Source organism: Gadus macrocephalus, chromosome 15 (assembly GCF_031168955.1).
Source record: "Gadus macrocephalus chromosome 15, ASM3116895v1".
In the NCBI taxonomy this organism is placed as follows: Eukaryota; Metazoa; Chordata; class Actinopteri; order Gadiformes; family Gadidae; genus Gadus; species Gadus macrocephalus.
The window spans coordinates 10,755,337-10,777,371 of NC_082396.1; the positions used below are offsets into that span (position 1 = coordinate 10,755,337).

At 44.8% G+C, this 22,035-nt stretch overlaps 2 protein-coding genes across 3 annotated transcripts in view; one reads left to right on the plus strand and one right to left on the minus strand.

The window, feature by feature from the left end:
• Window positions 1–7,602, plus strand: part of LOC132473445 (E3 ubiquitin-protein ligase NEURL1-like) — a 29,124-nt gene extending 21,522 nt beyond the window's left edge. The window contains exons 5-6 of the mRNA XM_060073585.1: window positions 3,030–3,197; window positions 3,830–7,602. Coding sequence (XP_059929568.1) covers window positions 3,030–3,197; window positions 3,830–4,119 — 458 coding nt within the window. The 3' untranslated portion in view covers window positions 4,120–7,602. The remainder of the gene's footprint in view (window positions 1–3,029; window positions 3,198–3,829) is intronic.
• A 1,756-nt stretch (window positions 7,603–9,358) lies between these two features.
• LOC132473444 (SH3 and PX domain-containing protein 2A-like) overlaps window positions 9,359–22,035 on the minus strand; it is a 46,688-nt gene continuing 34,011 nt past the window's right edge. The window contains exons 8-14 of one of the 2 annotated variants that reach the window (XM_060073583.1): window positions 20,363–20,476; window positions 17,488–17,571; window positions 14,444–14,561; window positions 13,650–14,053; window positions 13,169–13,218; window positions 12,955–13,074; window positions 9,359–12,344 (exon numbers count right to left, since the gene is read on the minus strand). In XM_060073583.1, coding sequence (XP_059929566.1) covers window positions 10,332–12,344; window positions 12,955–13,074; window positions 13,169–13,218; window positions 13,650–14,053; window positions 14,444–14,561; window positions 17,488–17,571; window positions 20,363–20,476 — 2,903 coding nt within the window. In that variant the 3' untranslated portion in view covers window positions 9,359–10,331. The remainder of the gene's footprint in view (window positions 12,345–12,954; window positions 13,075–13,168; window positions 13,219–13,649; window positions 14,054–14,443; window positions 14,562–17,487; window positions 17,572–20,362; window positions 20,477–22,035) is intronic. The other variant, XM_060073584.1, reaches the window with a different exon arrangement.

Consider the following 22,035-nt stretch of genomic DNA (forward strand, 5'->3'; position numbering starts at 1 on the left):
TCTCTCTCTCTCTCTCTCTCTCATATCCCATCAAGGCCGGCTGGGATCCTGGTGCTCAAGTGTTTGATTGCAGAATCAATAATGGCCTACTTACCTCCTGCCCTGACACACCAGGGTGGTTGTGTGTCTTTTCTTGTGCTCCTTCTTTGGTAAACCATGTGACTTACATCATCTCCACAGAATACGTAGAATGACGAAAAATTACATGTAAATACATAGAAGAATAAGAGTGACATAGAATGACATAGATTTGGCAGAATTAATCCTGTCATCTGTTGCACATTTGTGACATACAATTACTAATTATAAAATAATAATCATACGATTATTTAAGAATGATATAAGATGCATGAAATAGGGATTTCACAACTGACTGATTGAGATTGACATAGATTGACATAGCTTGACACAGAGTGGAATAGAATACACAGAATACATTAGAATCACACAGAATTACATAGACTGTTATACAAGTGAGCTATAATGACACAGAACTTGACACATAGAATTCATAGACATCCGTATTGTGCCGCCTTTATATATTAGGCGTGTGGTGGGGTAGAGCATCTGATCTATGTGTCATGGGTTTATTTAGGTCCACATGTATTTGAGTTCTACTGCAGACTGCATACCCCAACAGTATGAGTGAAGGCGTGTGGGAAGAGACAGGAAGGTTATCGGTTACGCCTCAATAGAGGTTGCCTTTTAAACAGCTGCTCAGTCATGTGAGGCAGGTGGTCACATGATGTAGTCCTCCTTGATTAAGTTAATGTCAGGGTTGCGGTTCAAAGGCTTTGAGATTATAATTTATCATTGTGAAATGAAAAAAAACAATGCCCTTCATTTTTTGGGAAATAAATCTGGGAAATATAATAATGATATAATATTTAAATTATATTTACTTGTTAATTGTTAATTTAGTCTACACATTAATATTACCGTGACTTGTTATTCAAACAGAAATTCATTGCTTGGCATAAGTAAGCAACATTGTGTCTGCTTACCATGCAAATGCAATTTATAATGCCATGAAATATAGAAATGACATTTGATTTGCCAACCCCAAGATGACCCCATATTCTCACTGCATGGACTATTCTTAGCAGAGGGCCCCCATTGATGCATGGATGCAATGTCGGTTAAAAAAATTATGAAAAGCACACGTGCACATTATCACATTGTATACAATATAGACGATGACTGTTACACAAGGGCACACACCAGCACAGACATCATATTATACAACAGTGTTATCCTCTCTTCAACTCTCACGCATTACAACAACAAGAGAGTGAGGAGGACTGGTCATCCTTAAACCCTCCAGTGTTGTGGTCTTACTGTCAACTGTGCCATTTGACCAGTGTGTGTGTGTGTGTGTGTGTGTGTGTGTGTGTGTGTGTGTGTGTGTGTGTGTGTGTGTGTGTGTGTGTGTGTGTGTGTGTGTGTGTGTGTGTGTGTGTGTGTGTGTGTGTGTGTGTGTGTGTGTGTGTGTGTGTGTGTACGCAGCATCTAACAAGGTGTGTTTATGCCAGCTCGGGGCTCAGACATCTGGGTGGTCTCCACCCGGACCCTTCCAGGCATCTGGGGAAAATCGACCACGTGTAGCTCAGTCCAAACTTTTGCCGTTTGGCACGCTACAACTTGTCTAGCTTCTAGACTCACAGATGGTCGTTTGTTAATTCTGCTCGTCATTATTTATTTATTATCGTTGTCTTCATATTAGTTATCGTAGTTTGGTCCATTTTCCTCGTAGGTCCGACACACATTGTAACCACTCCCTATCATAAAAAAAGTTGTCATCCTTTTCCGATTTCATCCATCAATATTCAGAGGAATAATTAGTTAAGCGTCCCAGAATGACATTGGAAGGGGGTGTTTGTATAAACTGATAACAGTAATTCGACTCATGGGGGGAACCGTCCGTGCAGGCGTCCACAAACCCCCCGATGAGCTGAGCCCCGGGGGGGGAATTAAAGCAATAATTCTGTCGTGAGCAGCTGAAGGACAATGTGTAAACAACAATGCATCGGAGCTGCCTGCCCAGACATACTAGGTCAGACGCTGTTGGTGTATTTATAAATGGCCGTGCCTCTCCCCTCGCTTAGAAAACAGACAGAAATTGAGCTGTGCTGCCAATACGAGAACGCATGACTCGCCACAGTATGCCCCATGTTGAATACTTAGGGAGTATTAGGGAGACAGACACTGGAGGATTGATTGCGTAGGACAGAGTCAGTGGATCATGGGGGAGCAAGGGAGGGAGGGAGGGAGGGAGGGAGGGAGGGAGGGAGGGGGGGAGGGAGGGTGGAAGGGAGGGGAGGAAGAAAGGAGGGTTGGCATCACTGGCAAGACAGCACTAACTCACAGCCCCCGTCTATTATCACACGGACACAGACGGAGGCGGGGGGAGTGTAACACTGGTTGCACTAACTCACAAACTGCCTGTTATTTATTACGCAGACACACTCATGCACGCGCGACCACGCGCGCATAAAAAAACCTACGTAATCAAGACTTCTGCAGGGGTTTCAGAAACGTGCGTGTGTGCATGAGTAGTTGTGTGTAGGTGTGATAGTGTGTGTGGGTGTATGTGTGTGCGTGTGTGTGTGTGTTGTGCATGTGTTTGTGTGTTGTTTGTGTCTGTGCGTGTGTGTGTGCGCGTGTGTCTATCTTTGCGGGCCTGTGTCTGTGTGTGTGTGCGTGTGTCTGTGTGTGTGTGCTGTGCGCGTGTGTCTGTGTGTGTGTGCGCATGTGTCTGTGTGTGTGTGCGCGTGTGTCTGTGTGTGTGCGTGCGTGTGTCTTCTTGTGCGTGCCTGTGCGCAAACGAGGGAGAAATAGATTGGGTGGAGACGCACGGAGGCATTTGCTCCATTTCCTCCCGACAACAGAACTACGAGGCCGTGACGTTTAGAACAAATTTGTTTTACCACATGGATAAACATCTCTAAACACACCACCTCGATCCGCCCTCCAGGCAACAGAGGTGCCTCAATGTGAAACAGTTGTGTTTTCCTCCACTGCGAATCCAGGCTCCTCGCTTCATACGGGCCCCAGAGGGCCGTCAGCCCCCGGCTCCCCGTCCTCAGCCCCAGGCACCCCGATCCCGCACTGCCATGGAGGCTCCGACCCCCACCTGAACAACCCCCACAACAAGAGCCCCAACACCAGCTACCAGAACGCCTTCGCCTCCTCCACAGGTTGGTCTCACTGCTTACTTTCCCTCTTGAATCGAGTCGACCTGGAGCCAATGTGAATAGGATGTCTATCTTTTCAGATTGCCATTACTCTCCTGTACTTATTACACTCTGCTGTGACACCCGGATTAATAAATGAAGAAAGTACTATCTTATTAATGTCAAGTCAGGTACATTCTTGTATTGCCTCAAAGGAGTTCACAGGCCCCGCATTTTCTGACAGCCCCTGACCCTAAGCCCTCTAAAGAGCTTAAATAAAAAAAAATTAGAGGGAAGCAGCCTTGAGACGGAGCCCAGCAGAGATCCCTCCTTCCGGGGCAGTTGGGAGTGAGAGTGCAGGAGGTGTTATTTGTCATTCTGCTTGCTACTTTTGTCAGCTTAAATGTGGGCCAGGATAGTTTAATCTTGTGTTGGGGTGCTGGCCTTCAAGCGGAAAGGTTCCACTCCCTAACGTCTGTAGACGATTTAAAGGCAACCTTGACTAAGACACCCCCTACCTGGTTCCTAATTATATGCAGCTAACATTCCCTGTAAGACGCTTTTGATGCATCTGCTTAATATGCTCTCGCTCTCACTCTCAATCTGACGTTCTCACTTTCTCACTCTCTCTCTTTTTCTCTCTCTCTATCCTAAAGGATCAACCCCGGGCTCCGCCAAAAGCTCCTCCTCCTTCGGCTGCCCGGAGTCCCCCACCTTCTTCTTCCCAGCATGCACTGGGGTGCCAGCGCTACCGCCGGCGCCGCGGTGGTGCGACACAGAGTGCACCATCTGCTACGAGAACGCGGTGGACACGGTGCTGTACGCCTGTGGCCACATGTGCCTCTGCTACGCCTGCGGCCTCAAGCTGAAGAAGATGAACAACGCATGCTGTCCCATCTGCAGGCGCGCCATCAAAGACATCATCAAGACCTACCGGAGCACGTAGGTGGGAGAAGGGTGGGAGGGGCGGTGGCGCGACGGTGTGAAAGGCCTTTGCTTGAACTCGGATTCGACCCCTGAATCTTGAACTCGAATTTGACCTCAAATCGAGACCATCAAGCGCTACATAAGGGCGTGAAATGGCGACGTGTGTCACAGGCCCTGTGCGTGAACTCAAATTCAAGGGGAAAAATGTGTGCAGACGTGGTGACAGTGATTGTGACCCGAATTTAGCCTTGGAAGGAACATTGAAATCTTCATCAAGGGACCTACTGAAGTGTGTAGGATTTGAAGAGGTGGGGAGGGGGTGTTGTGGCGTGTCAATGGACCTGGCTCTTGAACTCGGAACTCAATTTTGGGGAAAAGCCATACAAATGATTGTCCATAAACCAGACGCCAAGGGCCCACTGAGGACAACAACGTTGTAGTGTTGGGGAAATGGCGTTTGGGACTGTGCCAAAGGTTTGCGGTTTTTAATTTGAAGTTGACCTCAAATTGTTAAAAAAAAACATAGAAAAAAGAAATGATCAGTCAGAGATCAGCCTTGGGGTGGTGTGCATTGCTCCATCTGCAGGAGGCCCATCCCGACCCATTGAAGTACAAAGGAGTAGGAGCAGGCGTACTGGACGTGAAACTGCGTCAAGGGTTGCAATTCTTGAACTTCAAACTCAAGCTGGAGTTTGTTAAAAGCCATAAAAAATTATCTGTTCAGAGATCAGACTCGGGGGTTGTTCAGACACGGCGCGTGTTGGGCGGTGAGAACCGGGCTTATATTAGCTTGTTTCACGTGAGAACATGCATGGGAAAGGTTGGCACAAGGTATGGGATATTGTTTTTGTTGGATGTGAAATCTGTGCTCAGGTACCCTACAGCAGGATATGATGAAAGAGGACAATAAATTACATGTAATTATTATTATTATTATTATTATTATTATTATATATCATCTCTTTAGGAAATTTGCCATGACGCGACCTGCTCGGGAAAAAAACAAGTATTTTATTAGGTTTTATTGTGTAACTTATGACAACCAATCCAAATATGCTCTGAGGGCTGAAAACACTAAGCGTGAGATAAAGGATTATTTGATGCACCAGTGCGAGAGGTATTTCTCCTCCGGTAAATCCTCATGATCCTGTCATACGTGCTAATCTCACTCTCTCTCTCGCAATCCGAAGAGAAAAAGGAGAAGGAAGAAGTCTCAATAGCTGCGGGAGAATTGAGCATGAGCGATGATGATGATTCAATCACTGTAAGGCAATTTCAGAGAGGTGAAGCTGTCCAGAAGGGTAGGAAAGAATGAAGGAAATAAAGAGAGAAAGGGGAAAGGAGAGGCTGGACTGTAATTTCATCAGCAGCCGTCTCACTTGATTTACCTGAAGCTGTGTGAGGTAGAGAGAAAGAGAGAGAGGGACTCGAGGTGAGGAATCAATGTCAGACCGAACTGAGCGGCATTTGGTACAATTACTGGGTAAAATGGTCAATTACCTCTCAAAATGATCAGTTTTCAAAATAAATTAAATCTGCAAAAGTGCTCCTCTTTTTATCGGGAAATGCGCACAGAATCTTCTCCTCAAAGCACAAAGGTGAAATTGTTAAAAAAAAAAATGCAGGGAAGACAGAGTTTTGAGCAAGGGAAGAGTAAAAACCGAGATGCATGATGATGGCTCTGTTGTCCTTTAACCAATAGATTGCGTGAAGGGGTAAATGTGCAGACAGTCTCGCTGCAGAAGGTCTCATAGGCGATGATGATGTAAATCAGTGGAGGAAAGTCAAGAGGAGGAGAAGGGAGAAAAGACAGATAAAAGAGGATGTCCAATCCAAGGGAGAGAGAAGAGACACTGTGGTGGAGGAAGAGGAGGAAGGCACCTTGGAGCGAAGTCCGCAACTGCTCGAGTTTCACCACGGATATAAAAACATTTTTGTATCTATTATTATTAAATGTGACTCATGTCTTGCAAATCCAGTCCTGTTGCCATGGCATCACTGGCTGCGCTGGGATTGGAGAAAGAGTAATTCGTCAAAAAACAAAAAGAATAAAAAAACGGAACCAGCAGTGAACAGCGGGCTAGTATTTTTTCCCAGGGTTATGTTGCAATACGGCAGCAAAGGATTCAGTTTGATTCTCTCACCTCCTCTGTCCTCTCACTTCAAGTGACAGTTTTCAAGAGTTTGAGTGAATTATTATTCATAAATGATGCCATTCACTATAATGTCAATCATGAGTGAAACATGTCTGTTTACAATTGACAAAAAAACAACTAAAGGCTGTATTTTATTCGCACATGTTAAGTCGGTGGTAAGGCGTGTTAGGCCAAGGCCATTTTAGTTTTGAATACCGTGTTGGATATTTGCATATCAGTTATGTAGATGCTGCTTTCCGTTTGTTTAGATAAGTTGATGCTCGCTTCAAAAACAAAACAACAAAGAAAAGTCAGGATTGTTTAATATTTTGCTTCTCCTTAATCATTTTTACTCATGAATTCGAAAGTCCTTTAACGCCGGTGGTGTTGTTTATTCATGGTATTCAACCTATCATTATGATGAATACAGCACTATTGATTTAGCAGGAGTCTTGTGTGCCTTTTAAAAACAAAACAGGGGAGTCTGAGCAGACATTGCACAGTTTCAACACTGTGGAAACCGATTGTGTATTAGGAGGAATATTCAGGTTCACTGTAATTCAGTGTCACTCTGCCATAACGTCTATGGCCTAAAGCCACAACAACACAACTATGAGTACTAAATGCAATCTTGTGACTTTTCTGAGGCAGAACGTTCAGACTTAATATCTGTGTGCTTAATATCAGTGTTTAAGCGACTGGGTGCTGTGAATATATTTTTATAAATATCTGAATATATCCGTTTATATATGTAATACATACATAATACTGGAATTGTGTTGTTTGCCAAGCTTCTACTTTCCCGCTTTTTTTCAGTTGACCAAATTTGAACATTCAACTAAATAGATTGTTCTGAAATATTTTACTGAAAGAAATACTAATGATAAAAAAGAACATTATTCTGTACATTTTTCGATTTATTTATTTTGTCTTTGGTGTTACAGATTATCACTGTTTATTTGAAATGTATTTTATTGTAGAACAAATGTTAGCAACACTATTTTCTGTAGCTTACCTTCTCTAGCATATAAAAGATGGTATTACTTCTGTTTTCTGTTGTCAGTATCTCTTCCCTTCGTTGGGCAATTGATGGTGTTGGCGTTTCTGCTTTTGCACAGGGTGGTTTTCAAACAGACATGGACGGTGCCAATACACTTTTAATCATGACAACCTATTTGATTATTTATTTAATGTGACCAAATATGTAACGATCAGGCTAAAATAACCCACGAGAGGGCAACAAATATCTAGCTGTTTTGTCTCTCATCATCTGTAACCGATTCTCAATTCTAATCATGAGAAACCAAAAAACGTGTATAATTCAAACACAACCAACACATTTCAAAATAAAGTCTGATAAGCTTTTGGATAGTGTGTTTTTCTGCTTGATGAAAAGGCTTACTTCAGTATACTTAGGCTGTATATTGGATTACAGCCTTTGCATCTAGTCCAAACTAATCTTATCCATAGCTGGATTTCAAATAGTTATAGATTATTTTCACTATCCAGCCAACATTTTTCACTGGATCTCTTAGGGTGACATAACTGATATCCTCTTCAATCCTCATGACCCAGTTATAATTGGGCTCCACTGACTGCAGCCATCCACTTCCATGTCTCAGATTCTCCCGCTCATTCCTATGCTGCCGCCATTAATCCCAGTAGTGGGCCCAGTCTTGTGTAACATCCTTTGTCTATGAATAACAAGAGACAAGGGCTTTTAGTAAACAGCCATAACTCACGGAGGAGCTGTTTAGAGACGAGCTATGCAGACCTGGCTGCGGTTAGCGTCTGTTATTTACTACCCATGGATCGCCGACACACTGACTCTCCTTAACGTTTTTTAGACGCCGCTCCACACAGATTGGACCCGCAGGGTGTGTGTGACACGCAGACATGAAACAGGCGTCGGGTAAGGGGGAGGGTTGTGGATGTTAAGCGGGGCGCGAATGTAGTTGGTGTGCGTGTGTGCGTGTACACACAGACTTTCCATTGAGACCTTGCAGTGAACCTGTCCTTCTTTGAATCTTAGAGGGAAAAAATAAATGGTGGCCGGGTGAAGTGTAGTAGCCAGGATGTTCCAGGGCCTCCCAGGCAAAATGTACTGGGTTGAATGTCTACAAGTTACAAACATACCTAAGTAGGCATCCGACAACGAATCGTTTCCTGATGTCCTGCAGGAAATGCTCCTCAATGACCTGTATCGCAGGGGTCTCAAACTCGCGGCCCGGGGGCCAATTGAGGCCCGCGGGATGATATTTTTTGGCCCTCTACTTGACATCAAAATTTAGCGTTAGTGCGGCCCTCACGTTGTTGTCGAACGCACATTTCTGCTGAGTCGCTTGCCACGCTTTTTTATCACTTGTGGTAGGGTGACCAGATGTCCCGACAAAAGCCAATGGACGCTAAAATGTCCTGGTTTCCACCAACGACTATGAATTTTCCCCTTTTGTCAGCGATTACATAGCCAAAGTTATCTAATTATAGCCCGATCATTAACTTAGATTGGGTCAGTTGTGCCCCTTTTTTCTGTTGAATACTTGATGCGGCCCAGACTGACCCAGACTCTACCTCCAGCGGCCCCCAGGTAAGTTGAGTTTGAGACCCCTGCTGTATCGGATCCATTTCTGACAATATGTCAGAATACAGATACATGGTTTGGACACTTCAATAGCCTACATCTCAAAAACCAAATATCTGTTTTCTAGATATTCACTGGACATGTTCTTCACTGTAAATCTCATAAAAATTGTCTGATCAATTGCAAAATAGTAAAATAAAAGCGATAATTAACGTTATTCCAAAGCTATGATTAGGCTGTTAAAGTGCTAAGTAATGCTGCCCTCCAGAGGCTATAAGAAGTAGGCCTACTTGTTAGCCGGACAGTTTCAATATATTGCTGGCCTGGTGGCAATGTTATAGGTAGGCTACGTATTATTTAGTACTTACTTAGACAAATGGCATATGAGGGTTTCAAGTTATAATAATAACTACCTAATTTCTGAATGAGAACGTTTTCATAGAAAATTGTTCTGAAGCACAATAAATCTCACTGATGACACGAGAGGAAAACAATAGAAAGAACGAAGATACAACTTATAATAATTAAGACTGAGCCAATGATTATGTGCATTGAAGTGCATTTATTTACTTAATTTGGCACGGTTATCATCGTTCACACAGTTATTATAAAACAATAATGAGCGTCTGTAACTTAAAGCTGAAGTCAATTTTACTGCCCAGCAGAAACTGAAAAGGCAATCGAGATTATGCTTGATTCATTATTTTTTTAATTTACAATTTGGCCTCAAATGACTAAATAAAATAATGAGACTCCTATCCCGGCACAAGGTAGTTGTTCATACCACTAAAATCCTTTTTCTTTATTGTTTATTTTACAAAGTGTTCATAAATATTGTCAGCTGTTTAAAAATGTCATTAATTGCTGGAATCGCACCATAAAAATGAAATTATTAACGAGGGGTTATTTGGATTGCATCAGAGATTTGGTGGTACATGTTTAAATAAGAAAGACAATACTTTTTTCTTATTAGACAAAGTAATACTTTAAGAGCATGAAATGGGTAAAATATCAAAAGAAGAAACAAGCCATGCAACAAAACAATACGATGATGACAGAGGGTTCGCAAACATCGTTTTTAGTTGTTTTCTTCATCAATCGAAAAGTAGAAAAGCTTACCAGCCTTTGGCATTGTCAATATACTGAAAGCATTTTAAACATGCATAACTTTATATGCTTGAAAATGTAAAAATATAAAACAATATTAACCAAAATGTTAATAAATTGAACACATGAATTTACATTCAGTCTTTCATGTTGCATGTAACAACTGCAGAAGAGCAAAGTAAAGCCAATGCTTGTTTTTTTTGAAGAAGTCTTGATCATGATTTCTTGTCATGATTTGGTCTTAAAGCCTGATGAGAGGATGTACCTGTTAAGTTTCCAAATCTCGGCAGATGTTCAGTTCTTTATAACTGACAAAATAAAGTCTCTGTGTAAACGTTTTTTTACAAGCATGTACAGATGTGTCGCCATCTCTCCACACTGTGAGAAGGGGGGGGGGGGGGGGGGAAACTAGTGTTTTTTCTCGAGGTAATTGGAAGGCACCCACCCTTTCCGGGGTCGCCCACTGTCCAGCACCTTGCAGTACCACCACCCGTTGGGGTTCCGCTCCAACACCTCCAGACTGGTGCCCTCCGGGAAGCCCATGGTCTCCTCGTCACCGTGGTAATCGGCGATGGAGAGGTACAACTCCCGCTGCAGGTTGTTGTGGATGATGTGGGGCTTGGGTCTCACCGTGGACACGGGGATGGTGGAGGGGGACGACGTCGCGTTCTTCTGGCCCAGGGACTCGGCGCTGCCCGTGCCCGATCGGTTCCTGCCGGGCATGGTCGTCTTTGCCACGGAACTGGCGCTGTGTGTCGGCACGGGTCCGAAGGAGGCGTGGCGCCTCACCGTCGGGCTGGAGCGCGGCGGGTCGGCCGCGCTGAGGGACTCGTTGCGGCGCAGTCGCGGGCTGCCCGAGAGGTGGGCGCCGCCCGGCACGTCCGTTAAAAGGGCCATGGGCGCCGAGATGTAGACGGACTGAGGCCGTACCACCTGCTGCTGCTTGGTGCCGCCTCCGCCGCTCTGGTGCTTGAAAGCAGAGAAGCCGTTGAAGAAGCCGCCGGGCTTGGAGAAGCCGCCGGGGGGCTTGCTGGGGATGGGGGGGGTGGCGCGCTTGAGGCTCTGGTTGATGTTGTTGAGTGCCTGCACGCGCTGCTCGTTCTTCTCCAGGCTGTTGGACTTGCTGACGCTCCCCGGGGACTTGGTGGACGGGCCGCCGTCCGACTCGGAGCCGGCCGCGTCGTCCTGCGCCCCGACGGGCTCCAGGTAGTAGGTGGGCGCCCAGCCCTCGGCGTCGCCCAAGCGGACGTACCACCAGCCGCTCTCCTGCTTCTCCACCACCTCCACCTCCGCCCCGGCCGGGAAGCTGATCTCCGTGTCCTGGACCTTCTCGTACGGGTCGGTGGTGCGGTACCGGCTGCCGCTGGCGGAGCAGCCCTCCGGCTCGAAGTCCCCCCCGCGGCTGCTCTTGGAGTGGGTGGACGAGAGGTCCGAGGTGCTCTGGGAGGAGAAGGAGTCCTCGGAGGAGATGACCGACGCCGTCTCGGAGTCCTCTCCCTTGGAGGCCTTGCAGCCATTCTTGAGCTGCCCCGTGGGGCGCAGCTGTCTCCTCAGGGTGCTGATGTCCATCTTGTCGGCGCTGGAGGCCTTGGCGAGGTGAGGTTTAGGCCTCACCACCGGCTTTGGTTTGCAGGCCCACTTGCCGGAGGAACCGGACTTACTCTGGTCCTCCTGGTCTCTCGGGGGTCTGGACTGCTGGGAGAGGTCTGGGGTGGATCCGGAGGAAGGGGATTTAGGGCTGCTGGGTGACTCCTCGGCTTTGGCTGAAAATGAGAGGCTGTTGTTCAGGTCGATCTTTAGCTTGTTCACGGTGGGGGGGGCCTTGCCCGGGGGTTTGCTGGAGCACGCCGATCGGGCAGTGTCCACGGCGACGACGGGCGGAGGGCTCTTTGCGGGCTCCCTGCTGCACTGTCTCTCCGGGGTCTCTCTCCGGAACGGCCTGAAGCCCTCGTTCTCGTAGATGCACTCTCCGTCGCCGTCGCCGTCGTTACAGTCCTCAAAAGACTCGCCCAGCTTGGACGAGGAGCTGTGCGGCGAGGACGCCGGACTGGGTTTGGAAGACGACTGGTTCAGGTCCTCGCTCTTACAGTCCACCAGCGACCCACCGCCCCGCAGGAACTCAAACTCAGACTCCATGTCCAGGTCGCCGATGGCGGGGACGTCGTATTCTGGCTCTTCGTAGACGGGCCGTCCAGCCGAGACCGGGGACTCTGGGGCCTCCGACCCAGGGCTGCCGGGGGTCTCCACAGAGTCCTGCTTCTTAACGGGCGGGGCCGGGGGCGGGACTTTGGGCCGGGTCAGTGTGCTGGTGCGGCGGTTCAGGTTAGGCTTCTTGCGCTTGTCGATGTAGGAGCAAGGCGCCCAGCCTTCACGCTCTCCTATCTGCACATACCACCACCCACCAGAGTTCTTCTCAATAACCTGGAGTAGGCAAAAGTAGGCAATAGATTATTATAATGTTTCTGCATTATTTTCTTACGAGCCATTAGGGGTAAATGATTTTGCCTATATGGAGCAAATTTAAAAATGACATGCCAATTCGTTTTTATTGTTGTGTATTTTACAAAATGCAAACGTTCAATTTATATCTGCTATGATTCTTGTCAGCAGCCTAACTTGTACTTCTTTGGATAAATTGACAAAACGCCAAATGAATAACTGTATTTCATCAAAATCCTTCATTACTTTCCTTGTTCTCGGATCTATTGCTTTTGTCTACCTCTTCTAGCGCTGAGGTTCGAAGCAAATTTTTGTCAGTATGAGATACTGAACTAATGGATGTTCACAATGTTTTTGCCTTTGTGATAGGAGAGATTCGTTGGGAAACCTGTTGACTTCGCTTCTGCTATGTATTTTCATAGACAATAACGTTACAGGTATGTAAAATAAACTTAAGTACATTTATTTATGTGTCTTCAGTTCCAAATCAAAACAAAGATTCATGTTCAGCCAGTCACAGGTGCACCAGAACTACAAATATATGAATGCATTACATTTTTTAAGTGTATTTTTTAATACTAGAGTATCTTACCTCTGCTTTCTGTCCCCCATTGAAGCTTATACCATCTGATATACATGACTGGAATTCCGCAATGGTATAGTACTCGGCTTCGACTGTAGGGGGCTCTGGAGGGCATGGCAATTGAAATCCCTGTGTACACAAAAATGTGGGACTTTAGACATACTTTTGTGCGGAAATGTGGTAGGATAAGTGAGTTAGTATAAGTGGAAATATAAACATTTACCAGAGTTGTGTCTCTTCGAGGAGGAGGTTTTTGCCTCAGAACTGGAGATCCTTATAAACAAAAACACAAAAAGGATCAGACACATTTTGTGGAATTTGAATGAATTTACATTAAATTAACGTGTTGGCATTTAGCAGACACTATTATGCAAAGAGGCTTTGATGTAAAACTGAGGAATAATCAAAGCGGAACAAATGACATTGGCATGAGTACAGATTTCAAGTCCTGAAACAACCCTGCAGCCCATCCTACGATACAATATCTAATCATCCTACAAAGTCCTTTTTAGCAGAGCCTTTATCCAAAATAACCTACAGTGACTTCAGATACATGTCATTAAGTCGCAGGTGGAGGTTAGGTCTCATGCCTACAGGTGAGCTGCAGACACTGCAGTTTGAACCCAGAACCTTTTTATTGAGGTAAATAAAATCCATGATAAAAAAACAAAAAAACAATTGTATCAAAAGTGTTAAGGACGTACCAATCTCCACCCGATGAGGGGCGACGCGCGCGACGGCCGGTGAGGCGGGTTGAGGGGGCGAGGACGGCTCCGCCTTGCTTTTAGCCTCCAGCAACGGCGGGGGTGGCATGGTGGGGCATGCGGTGGTGGCGGTGACACCTGTCACATTTGTCATGGGCTCCGTGCAGGGCAGTGGCAGGCTGATCTGCCTCCGCGCCAACATGGGGCTCTCCTCAGGGAGGGAGGGCGGCGGCACGCTGTCCTTCTCGCTCAGCGGCTTCTTGTTGTTCAGCAGGTTGCTGATCTCCATGATGTTGCCGATGATCTCGACGGGGCTCGCCGTCGACTTCTTGCGCTGAGAGGTGAAGTCTTCCTTCACCTTTTTCAGGTAGGAGGCCGGGGCCCAGCCTTCCTTATCCTGGTACCTTGAGGAGGGAGAGAGACCGACTGAGTCATTGGGTGCTTATCCCTCTGGCTTATGTTATATCCCCGAAGCCCCAGGACAGAGACGGGACTCTTGTTGGATGAGACTTTAAACCGACTTTAAACCAACGTCCTGATTGATTCCTCTGGTCACAAAAGATCCCATGGCACTAATCAGCACCACAAGACCCTACCCATGGTCTCTTATTGGATCGTTTTATTCTTAATTTCTCAACTGGAATGGCCAGTATTTGTGGTATGCAGTATGGTGCAAATTAGCTGGTGTGCAACCCCAAGGTGGGTGCTACACACCGGTAATGAATGAAGTCTGTGGATGGTGGATAAGGGAGACATTTTCCAGGCCTCAGATGTCTTGAGTGCCTGAAGGTTACCTGATAAACCACCATCCCTCCAGGTTCTTCTGGATGACCTCCACGATCACTCCCTTCTCGAAGGCGATCTCGTCCTTGCCCTCGCTGGTGTAGGGCTGTACTGTGACATAGCTCTCCTCTGATGGCAGTCCAGAGGGGAAGAGACAAGGGATGTTAGGACACAGCTCGCAGGCAGGAAGAAACGTATTCATAAAGAAGAAAACATACATATGTAGTATATTTAATCAGGGTTTTGCCTGGCTCAGATTGGGCCTTTGCCGGGGTGACTACACATGATTTGTCTTCGTAAAGTAAAGGCAATGTCTGTTTTACCTTATTTGACAGATATCTATGAATTTTCTGGTTATTTATAAGCATTTGATAAACACAAATATGTATTACGCTTAAATAAATAAACCCCATTAACAAAACTGGTAAAGAAAATAAATATTGTATTACAACATTGGAAGGACCAGGCAATTGCAGTGGTACTTGACTGATCAATTCTGATCAGGTTCCTGGTCCCAAACTAACTAAATTATAAAAGCCAATATAAATCTGTAATAGCTACTCATGGGTCAGGTGTTTAAGAATCTGAAGTCATTGAAACTTTTTTTTCTTCTTTAAAGCACAAACACAAAAGTGACTCTGAACACAAAGGAATGCTATCTGAACCCGCCCTCACTTCCTCCCCTTCTCCATCATTCACCTCTTGTCTCTCTATCTAATTTATGCTTTGAAAAATAGAAAATGTAAAGGTCTAATGCCCGCAGATTATATTCTGTTTGCTCACCTATTCTGTTTGCTCACGAGATCTATCTAGGCACATTATCGAGGATACTTGTGTGGTTAATTATGCGTTTATAGCAACGGTTTACGCAATGGCTTAGTTGTTGGTAGGTTTTATATGTTGTGATTCTATATTGTTTGTCAAGCTTTCTTCTTTTTTTGGAATTCTTGTAGACATCCTTTAAAAATAAAGTGGGCTGGGATGTAGTTTAGGCTTTGGGATTTTACGCTTGGCCGCAAAAGGAAACCAGATCCACTTGTTTTCTCACCACCAGTCGTCTCGGCAGTACGAGACAGACTGGTCAATTGAATGTATAACAACCAGCAGGTCCAATGTGGAGATTACATAACACGATTTGTCAGGACGTTCTTCGTCTGTGCTAGCCAGCCAAAGACCATTCTTATCAATGGGTCTGATTGGTTGGCTTCTAGTAAGCATACAACGTACCGCCATCCGCTGGCCAAGGGACCATATTGCATCCAAAATCAATTCCTTCAAAGATTACTTTATTTTATGCTTTCTTTATTAACTGTCTCTTTGGTGTCGACATTATGATTATGCGCCCAATAATGGAAAAACCTGATAATAATCTCCTAAATTTATCGTCATGTCAATAATGTTAAGTTAAAATTGTAATTTCCTACGATAAAATATGTATTTCTTTCTTAATTTCTGTGCTGTGTGCACAGCAAGCAAGACCCCTTGGGATAAGGTAAAATGGACCCTAAACCCCATGTTTATTTGTGACTTCCCAAGAGGCCATGGGGCACATTTGGAGACAGTTTCCTGCCATTTTAGAGCAGGGGTCTCAACATAAACAGACATTCTGCAGTCTGTTTGAAGAAATTGGAGAAGAAACTGAACTGTACACAACTAGCCACTGGGCTGAGCAGCAGAAATCAATACTGTAATTTAAAAATACCTTTTCTTTCCTTTGGCATTGTATATCAATGTAGTATACTGAACTGATACTTTGGATTGTTATAGGAGAGAGAACTACATTTATTTTGCACCAGTTCCAATATGTACATATGGTCCTGTAAACAAATGAGTGCATGAGGACATTTCCTGTTTGTTTAGGTTTCTGTCTCTGAATGCTCTGAGGCTTCTGGACGCTTGTTTGGAGCATTTCCTTTTACTGAGCAAGCTGTCCTGAACCTATTTTCAACAACCACAATGACAGTGGTAGACATGGCATTTCTAAATCAAGATATTTTCCCCAAAACCCATTGTGTACTTTTTACTGTGAGCTGATTTATTTTGATGAGCCAGCACGATGTTGGTCATTTTTATTTTTTGTGAAGCAGGATTATGTTCCTCGTGTGGAAAAAAGGCCTCCCAGAGCTGCTTGGTGGAAAGTGTCTCAAAGCACAAACTAAACTTAAACAGCCCTAGTGCTCATTCCTCTGACTGCTGTCCAACTGAAATATTGTTATAAAAAAGAAAAAGTATGATTTAGAAGAATTATGGGTAAAAAGTTGTTTCTTTGTTGTTTACAAACCGACTCATATGGCAACGTCATAGAATAGAGAAAGGTACCCACATTTACAGTTGCCCCTTAGAAGCAAAGCAAAGTTGCTAAATATACCATTCACTATTCCAAGCCCTATTACTGCACAACTTCTGATGGGCGGTTGAGATCCATTCCTTAAATAATTTGGAAAATATCGGTCCAGGCAAATTATACTCAATTATAATAAGATGCAGTACTTGCATATGGAAATCTTCTGATTTAATGTGAGGTCGATTTACATAATTGTAGCATTGAGTTTCGCTTTCACTTTCAAATTACTTTAGTGTCAGTTAGTGGTTATTATTGTGAGTAGTGGGTTGCGGGTCGTGATAACAGCGTGACTTAAAGACAGCATGGAGAACAGGACCAAACAACATAATGTAGCCACATCAGGCGTATGATGTGGGAGACCACACTGCATGATGGAGAGGGGAGGTTTTTATGTTGGGGAGGGGGTGATGAGGAAGAGAAGGGGAGATGGAGGGGGAGGAGGTAAAGGGTCATGGAGGGAGGAAGGTGAGGAAGAGAGGGAGAGGGATGAGATCGGAGATGGAGGAAGGGAGAGAAGAGGTGGAAGGGGAGATGGAGGCAGGGAGGGGATTAGAGGAGGAGAATAGGGAGGTAGTACGAAGGAAGAAGGGGAGCGGGAGGGAAGGATGGAGGTAAGATAAGGAAGGCAGCTAGGCCGGGGGAGGGAAGGGTAGATAAGGTGGAATGGGTGAAGAGAGGGAGGAGGAGGTGCAGAATCAAGTCTGGTGTCACCTCGACTTTGCTGCCTGCTGATGACACCACCCAAAGTCCAGCGCCGGTCCAGCCTCTTAAGGTGAGACTTGCGTCGCTTAGTAACTGACAGAGGGATGAGTGAGGTGTTATTTAGACACACAAACACATAGAGCACACCATGGGGTACGAACATGGGTTGGGGGTTGGGAAGCAAAAAACAAACATTTGCAAACACAAAACATGGATGGAACTGTTAAAGGGTGTTATTAGTGACATGTGGGAACATCTAAAAAGACCACAAGGTGACGGTGAGTGAGGACAGATGAGATGAATGGTTGGATGATACCAGGAAGGAAGTGTTGAAACAACCTGAGCCTCCTTCTCTCTCCATGGCATATAATTAGCATTGTTGTTTACCAACATCTGGGGCGCACATTGCAGCTCGAGACGGCTTAAGAGTTCAGTCCTGTGTGTGTGTGTGTGTGTGTGTGTGTGTGTGTGTGTGTGTGTGTGTGTGTGTGTGTGTGTGTGTGTGTGTGTGTGTGTGTGTGTGTGTGTGTGTGTGTGTGTGTGTGTGTGTGTGTGTGTGTGTGTGTGAGTGTTGTGTGTGTGTGTGTGTGTGTGTGTGTGTGTGTGTGTGTGTGTGTGTGTGTGTGTGTGTGTGTGTGTGTGAGTGTTGTGTGTGTGTGTGTTATTTGCTGGATCTTGACATGGTCTCAAAATGAGAAATGAGAAATTGGCAACAATCTAGAAACATCTGAGATTTGTACTAACTCTAGGAAATATGCTTCCAAATGGGTTTAAAATAAAAAATAAAACCTGGTTATTATAAAAAACATTGACTGGTGGATACTAGCTGTCAAAAAGCAGACATGGAAGAAACAAGTTTAACTCTAAATCAAAATGCCAAATCATTTTTAATAATTTAGACCCAACCAACCAAACCAGGGGAGACAAAACACTGTTTTAATCCACTCTCCTAAAAATATCAATGCACTATAGGGATACACATTTAACTTTATACATTCAACTTAAGAGCACTTTTCATTCAAGAACCAGTCAAACCATCCTTTAGAAAGCACCAAATATATAATATATAGTGACATTACAGTTACATCCCAATATCCCAATATCTCTATATCTAATTTCTCTGCAACAGAGTTAGTGAGTTGACTGCTAGAGGCTGTGGAATTGACAGCAATGCACTGATTGGTGGTGAGACATTCTATAGCCTGACCGGGCCAATAAACACTATGTACACTGACTGGTTGTCTCTACGACAACCATCTGCCAGCTATCTGTGTCTGCGAAAAATGCACCACTTTGTGTGCGTGTGCACACACACATGGTTTTGTACACGTGAGCATATTTGTGTGGCCTCTGCGGTATGCAAGTGCATATTTGGTAGGCATGCATTAAGAAATATTCAAGTAGTTAATAAGGGTTTTGGAAGTCCAAACAGGGTGGGTGAAAGGTATTCATCGCATTGTAAAACTGTCAAGCCATTACAGTAATGTATTCCGCTGCACTTTCCCGCCCTGAAGATATACAATACTAAAAGAGATGTGGGCTCCCCTTTAACCAAGTGCAGAAAGCGCAACAGCGTAAAGTTGTCTCTCTGACTGAAGTGATTGTAAATTACATTCATTAGCGATGTGCAACATCATCGCTTTTGCACCAGTTAACAAGCGTGGCGCCTACATTTCGTGTCTGAATGTGTATGCTGTCGCACTTAAAGCACTAACCTGTCAAAACTGAAATAGGACTAACTCGCAGCAGTAAACATCGAACAACGATTCCGGCTGTTTGTGTGAATTTATGATGCGATGTAGTTTGCCTGTGTGCGTTAAGAATCCGTCAACGTTAATTGTGCAATAATACGGAGGGAATGTGAAATGGGTTCAAGCACGATGACACCCGGCCACCTGGGGGAAATCTTGACGCTTGTGTGACCTATGTGAGCATTTATTGGAATATTCATCATTTATGTATAAGGCGTTTCCTGTATGGGATTTGGGGACTTGCAGACTTGCTCTGATTCCAAGATAACATAAACAACATAACAAAGGATATTTTTTCATCGGAAAGGTATTGTTAATAAGGGGCTGGGTAATCGCGTGGCAAGCTGTCTAACCCCTAGCCGCTCATCAATGTGTGACTTTGTTTTATAGACGTTCAGTCAATTTTTGACTGGTTGAATCCTCTTCTGAATGGTGAATGAATGGCGTAACTCTGCCAGAGCCTTTAATCTGCTATTTCAAAGCTCCTGTAATTGCTGATTGATCCAAAGTGATGCCACAGTGATTAAACACCATTGTGTTAATAACTCTCTGCTGTTGACAGGTGACAGCCCACAATAGGTGTCAGTGTGTGCTTCAATGATAGGTGTGTGTGTGTATGTGTGTGTTTGGCTTTATGTTTCATCCATTGCGGAGGGTCCAATCTCGGCGGCGTACAGTGCCTTCACTGTAGAGCCCCGTTCTGCTAAACACACCTCTGTGGACGTCTGTGGCCCCCATGGCTCCTGGCCCTCTTCCTGTCTGTATTGACTTAAGCTCGTCTGAATCAGTAGGCTGTTCACCGGAGAGTCGGGCAGGGGAGTGGGCCTAGCCACAGCTAACAGACAGATAGTGTGGTAGCCCTTGGGTGGTTCTGTTGTATTTTGTCCGAGATGGAAATATGTGTGTGTGTGCAAGTATTTTTAACCATGATAAGCTGTGCTTGTGTGTGTGTGTGTGTGTGTGTGTGTGTGTGTGTGTGTGTGTGTGTGTGTGTGTGTGTGTGTGTGTGTGTGTGTGTGTGTGTGTGTGTGTGTGTGTGTGTGTGTGTGTGTGTGTGTGTGTGCGCGTGCGTGCATGTGTGTGTGTGTGTGTGTGTGTGTGTGTTTCTTTCTCGTAACACTTAAGTGTCTTACCTTCCCCAGCCTTGGAGGCCCCTAGGTCGAGGTCGTCTCGGGTTCCGCTGTGGGAGTTCAGATACGTGGCGGGGACCCAGCCCTGCTCCTCTGCGGTGCTCACAAACCACCAACCTAATGGAGACACACACAGACACACACAATTTAGCAAGCTAACCTAGCAAGTTAATCTAGCAAGCTAACCTAGCAGGCTATTGTATCGTCACATATATCTGCGGACAGATAAGACCTAGGACATGCTGCATGTTAGCTTTCTATGATAGAGCTAATGTAGCATGTCATGTGAATCACACACACAAACTCCCCGCTAAGCTTTGCTATCAGGGCTAACTTAGCCAGCGCATATCTAGTGACTCATGCGTCTACAGACAAACCATATGATAAAAACTAAACACGGTTACGCAAGTTAAACTGTAACTTCAAGGCATGAGCTCATCTTGCACATGAATTAATCAATGATGTCTTCTAGATAAATTCGTACACTATCTATTAAATTCATTTATCTGCAGTTTGATATCTGTAAAACCGCAGCTACACTTGGAAGATGAGCACGGTGCTGATCCAATTATGTATCTCTCTCAACCCACTGAGTCATCATTTGAGCCTGTGCCCACTGTGTTGGTCTCTGGGCAGATCATTGGAAACATCTTTCTGGAGCAGTGAAATTAATTAGCAAAGGACATGTAGAGAACTTGAATTGAGTCGGACTGATAGTCTTCGGCTGCAGAGCCAAAAACATCAGAGGGGAAGACAATTGTGGTATCTTATAAAGCAACAGCATTCTAGGAACCTGCTTTCCATCAGTATCAATCATGAATCAATGGGTGTGACCAACTGGGCTGATAAAACTGGCCCCAAATTGGTATTTTGCAATTGTCTTATTGTTTGGTTTGGAGTGGTATCATATGTTGAACATTGGCGCCAGGGATACACTGATAAATGACTTAAAACATACACACAACAGCACTGTTTCATTAAAGACATAATTTCATAATTTAGTTTTTATTGTGCTAGGCCTGAGGACAGCAATTCCCTCCAAACAAAATCGGTGGACATTTCGAAAATGTATTGTGAAACAAAAAATGCTAAGACCGAAGCAGATCAAGTCCATTAAAGTCTCCCTTCAACCTCACACACTTGTGTGATACTCTTGACTGTGACAAACAGACACCGCATACAAATCGTTTGTAGTGGTAACACAAAACAATAAGGCATGCAGCTCTCTCAACAACTCTCAAGAGTAGATGTTAGATGCTGCATTGCACATGCTAATTCTGCCTTTTAAAGAATAAATGTTTTACAATGGGTTAAGGGCCATCAAATATGTCCATCCATGGTCCAAGTGGGATGTCTGACGCAATGGCATATTCTTTAGGCCCTAATAAACTAACAAACAAAGAACTGGGTTTAATTGGCATCTACTTTTTATGGAAAGTAATGAAACAAAAAAGGGAGATTTCAATGGGCTCTTCTTTCACTAAAATCTCACCAATTTATTGGGGTTTGAGAACAAATGTCTTGCTGTCATTGAACACCACCGAACTTGACACTGACAAAAAGGGCTTGGCTACAACGGGGGATAGCTCCACCATCAGTTGTGAAGTTGCACTCTATTACTGCACTCTACTCATGCACTCAGGTTTAGGGGGTTTAGTGTGGGTAGGGGAGCGAGA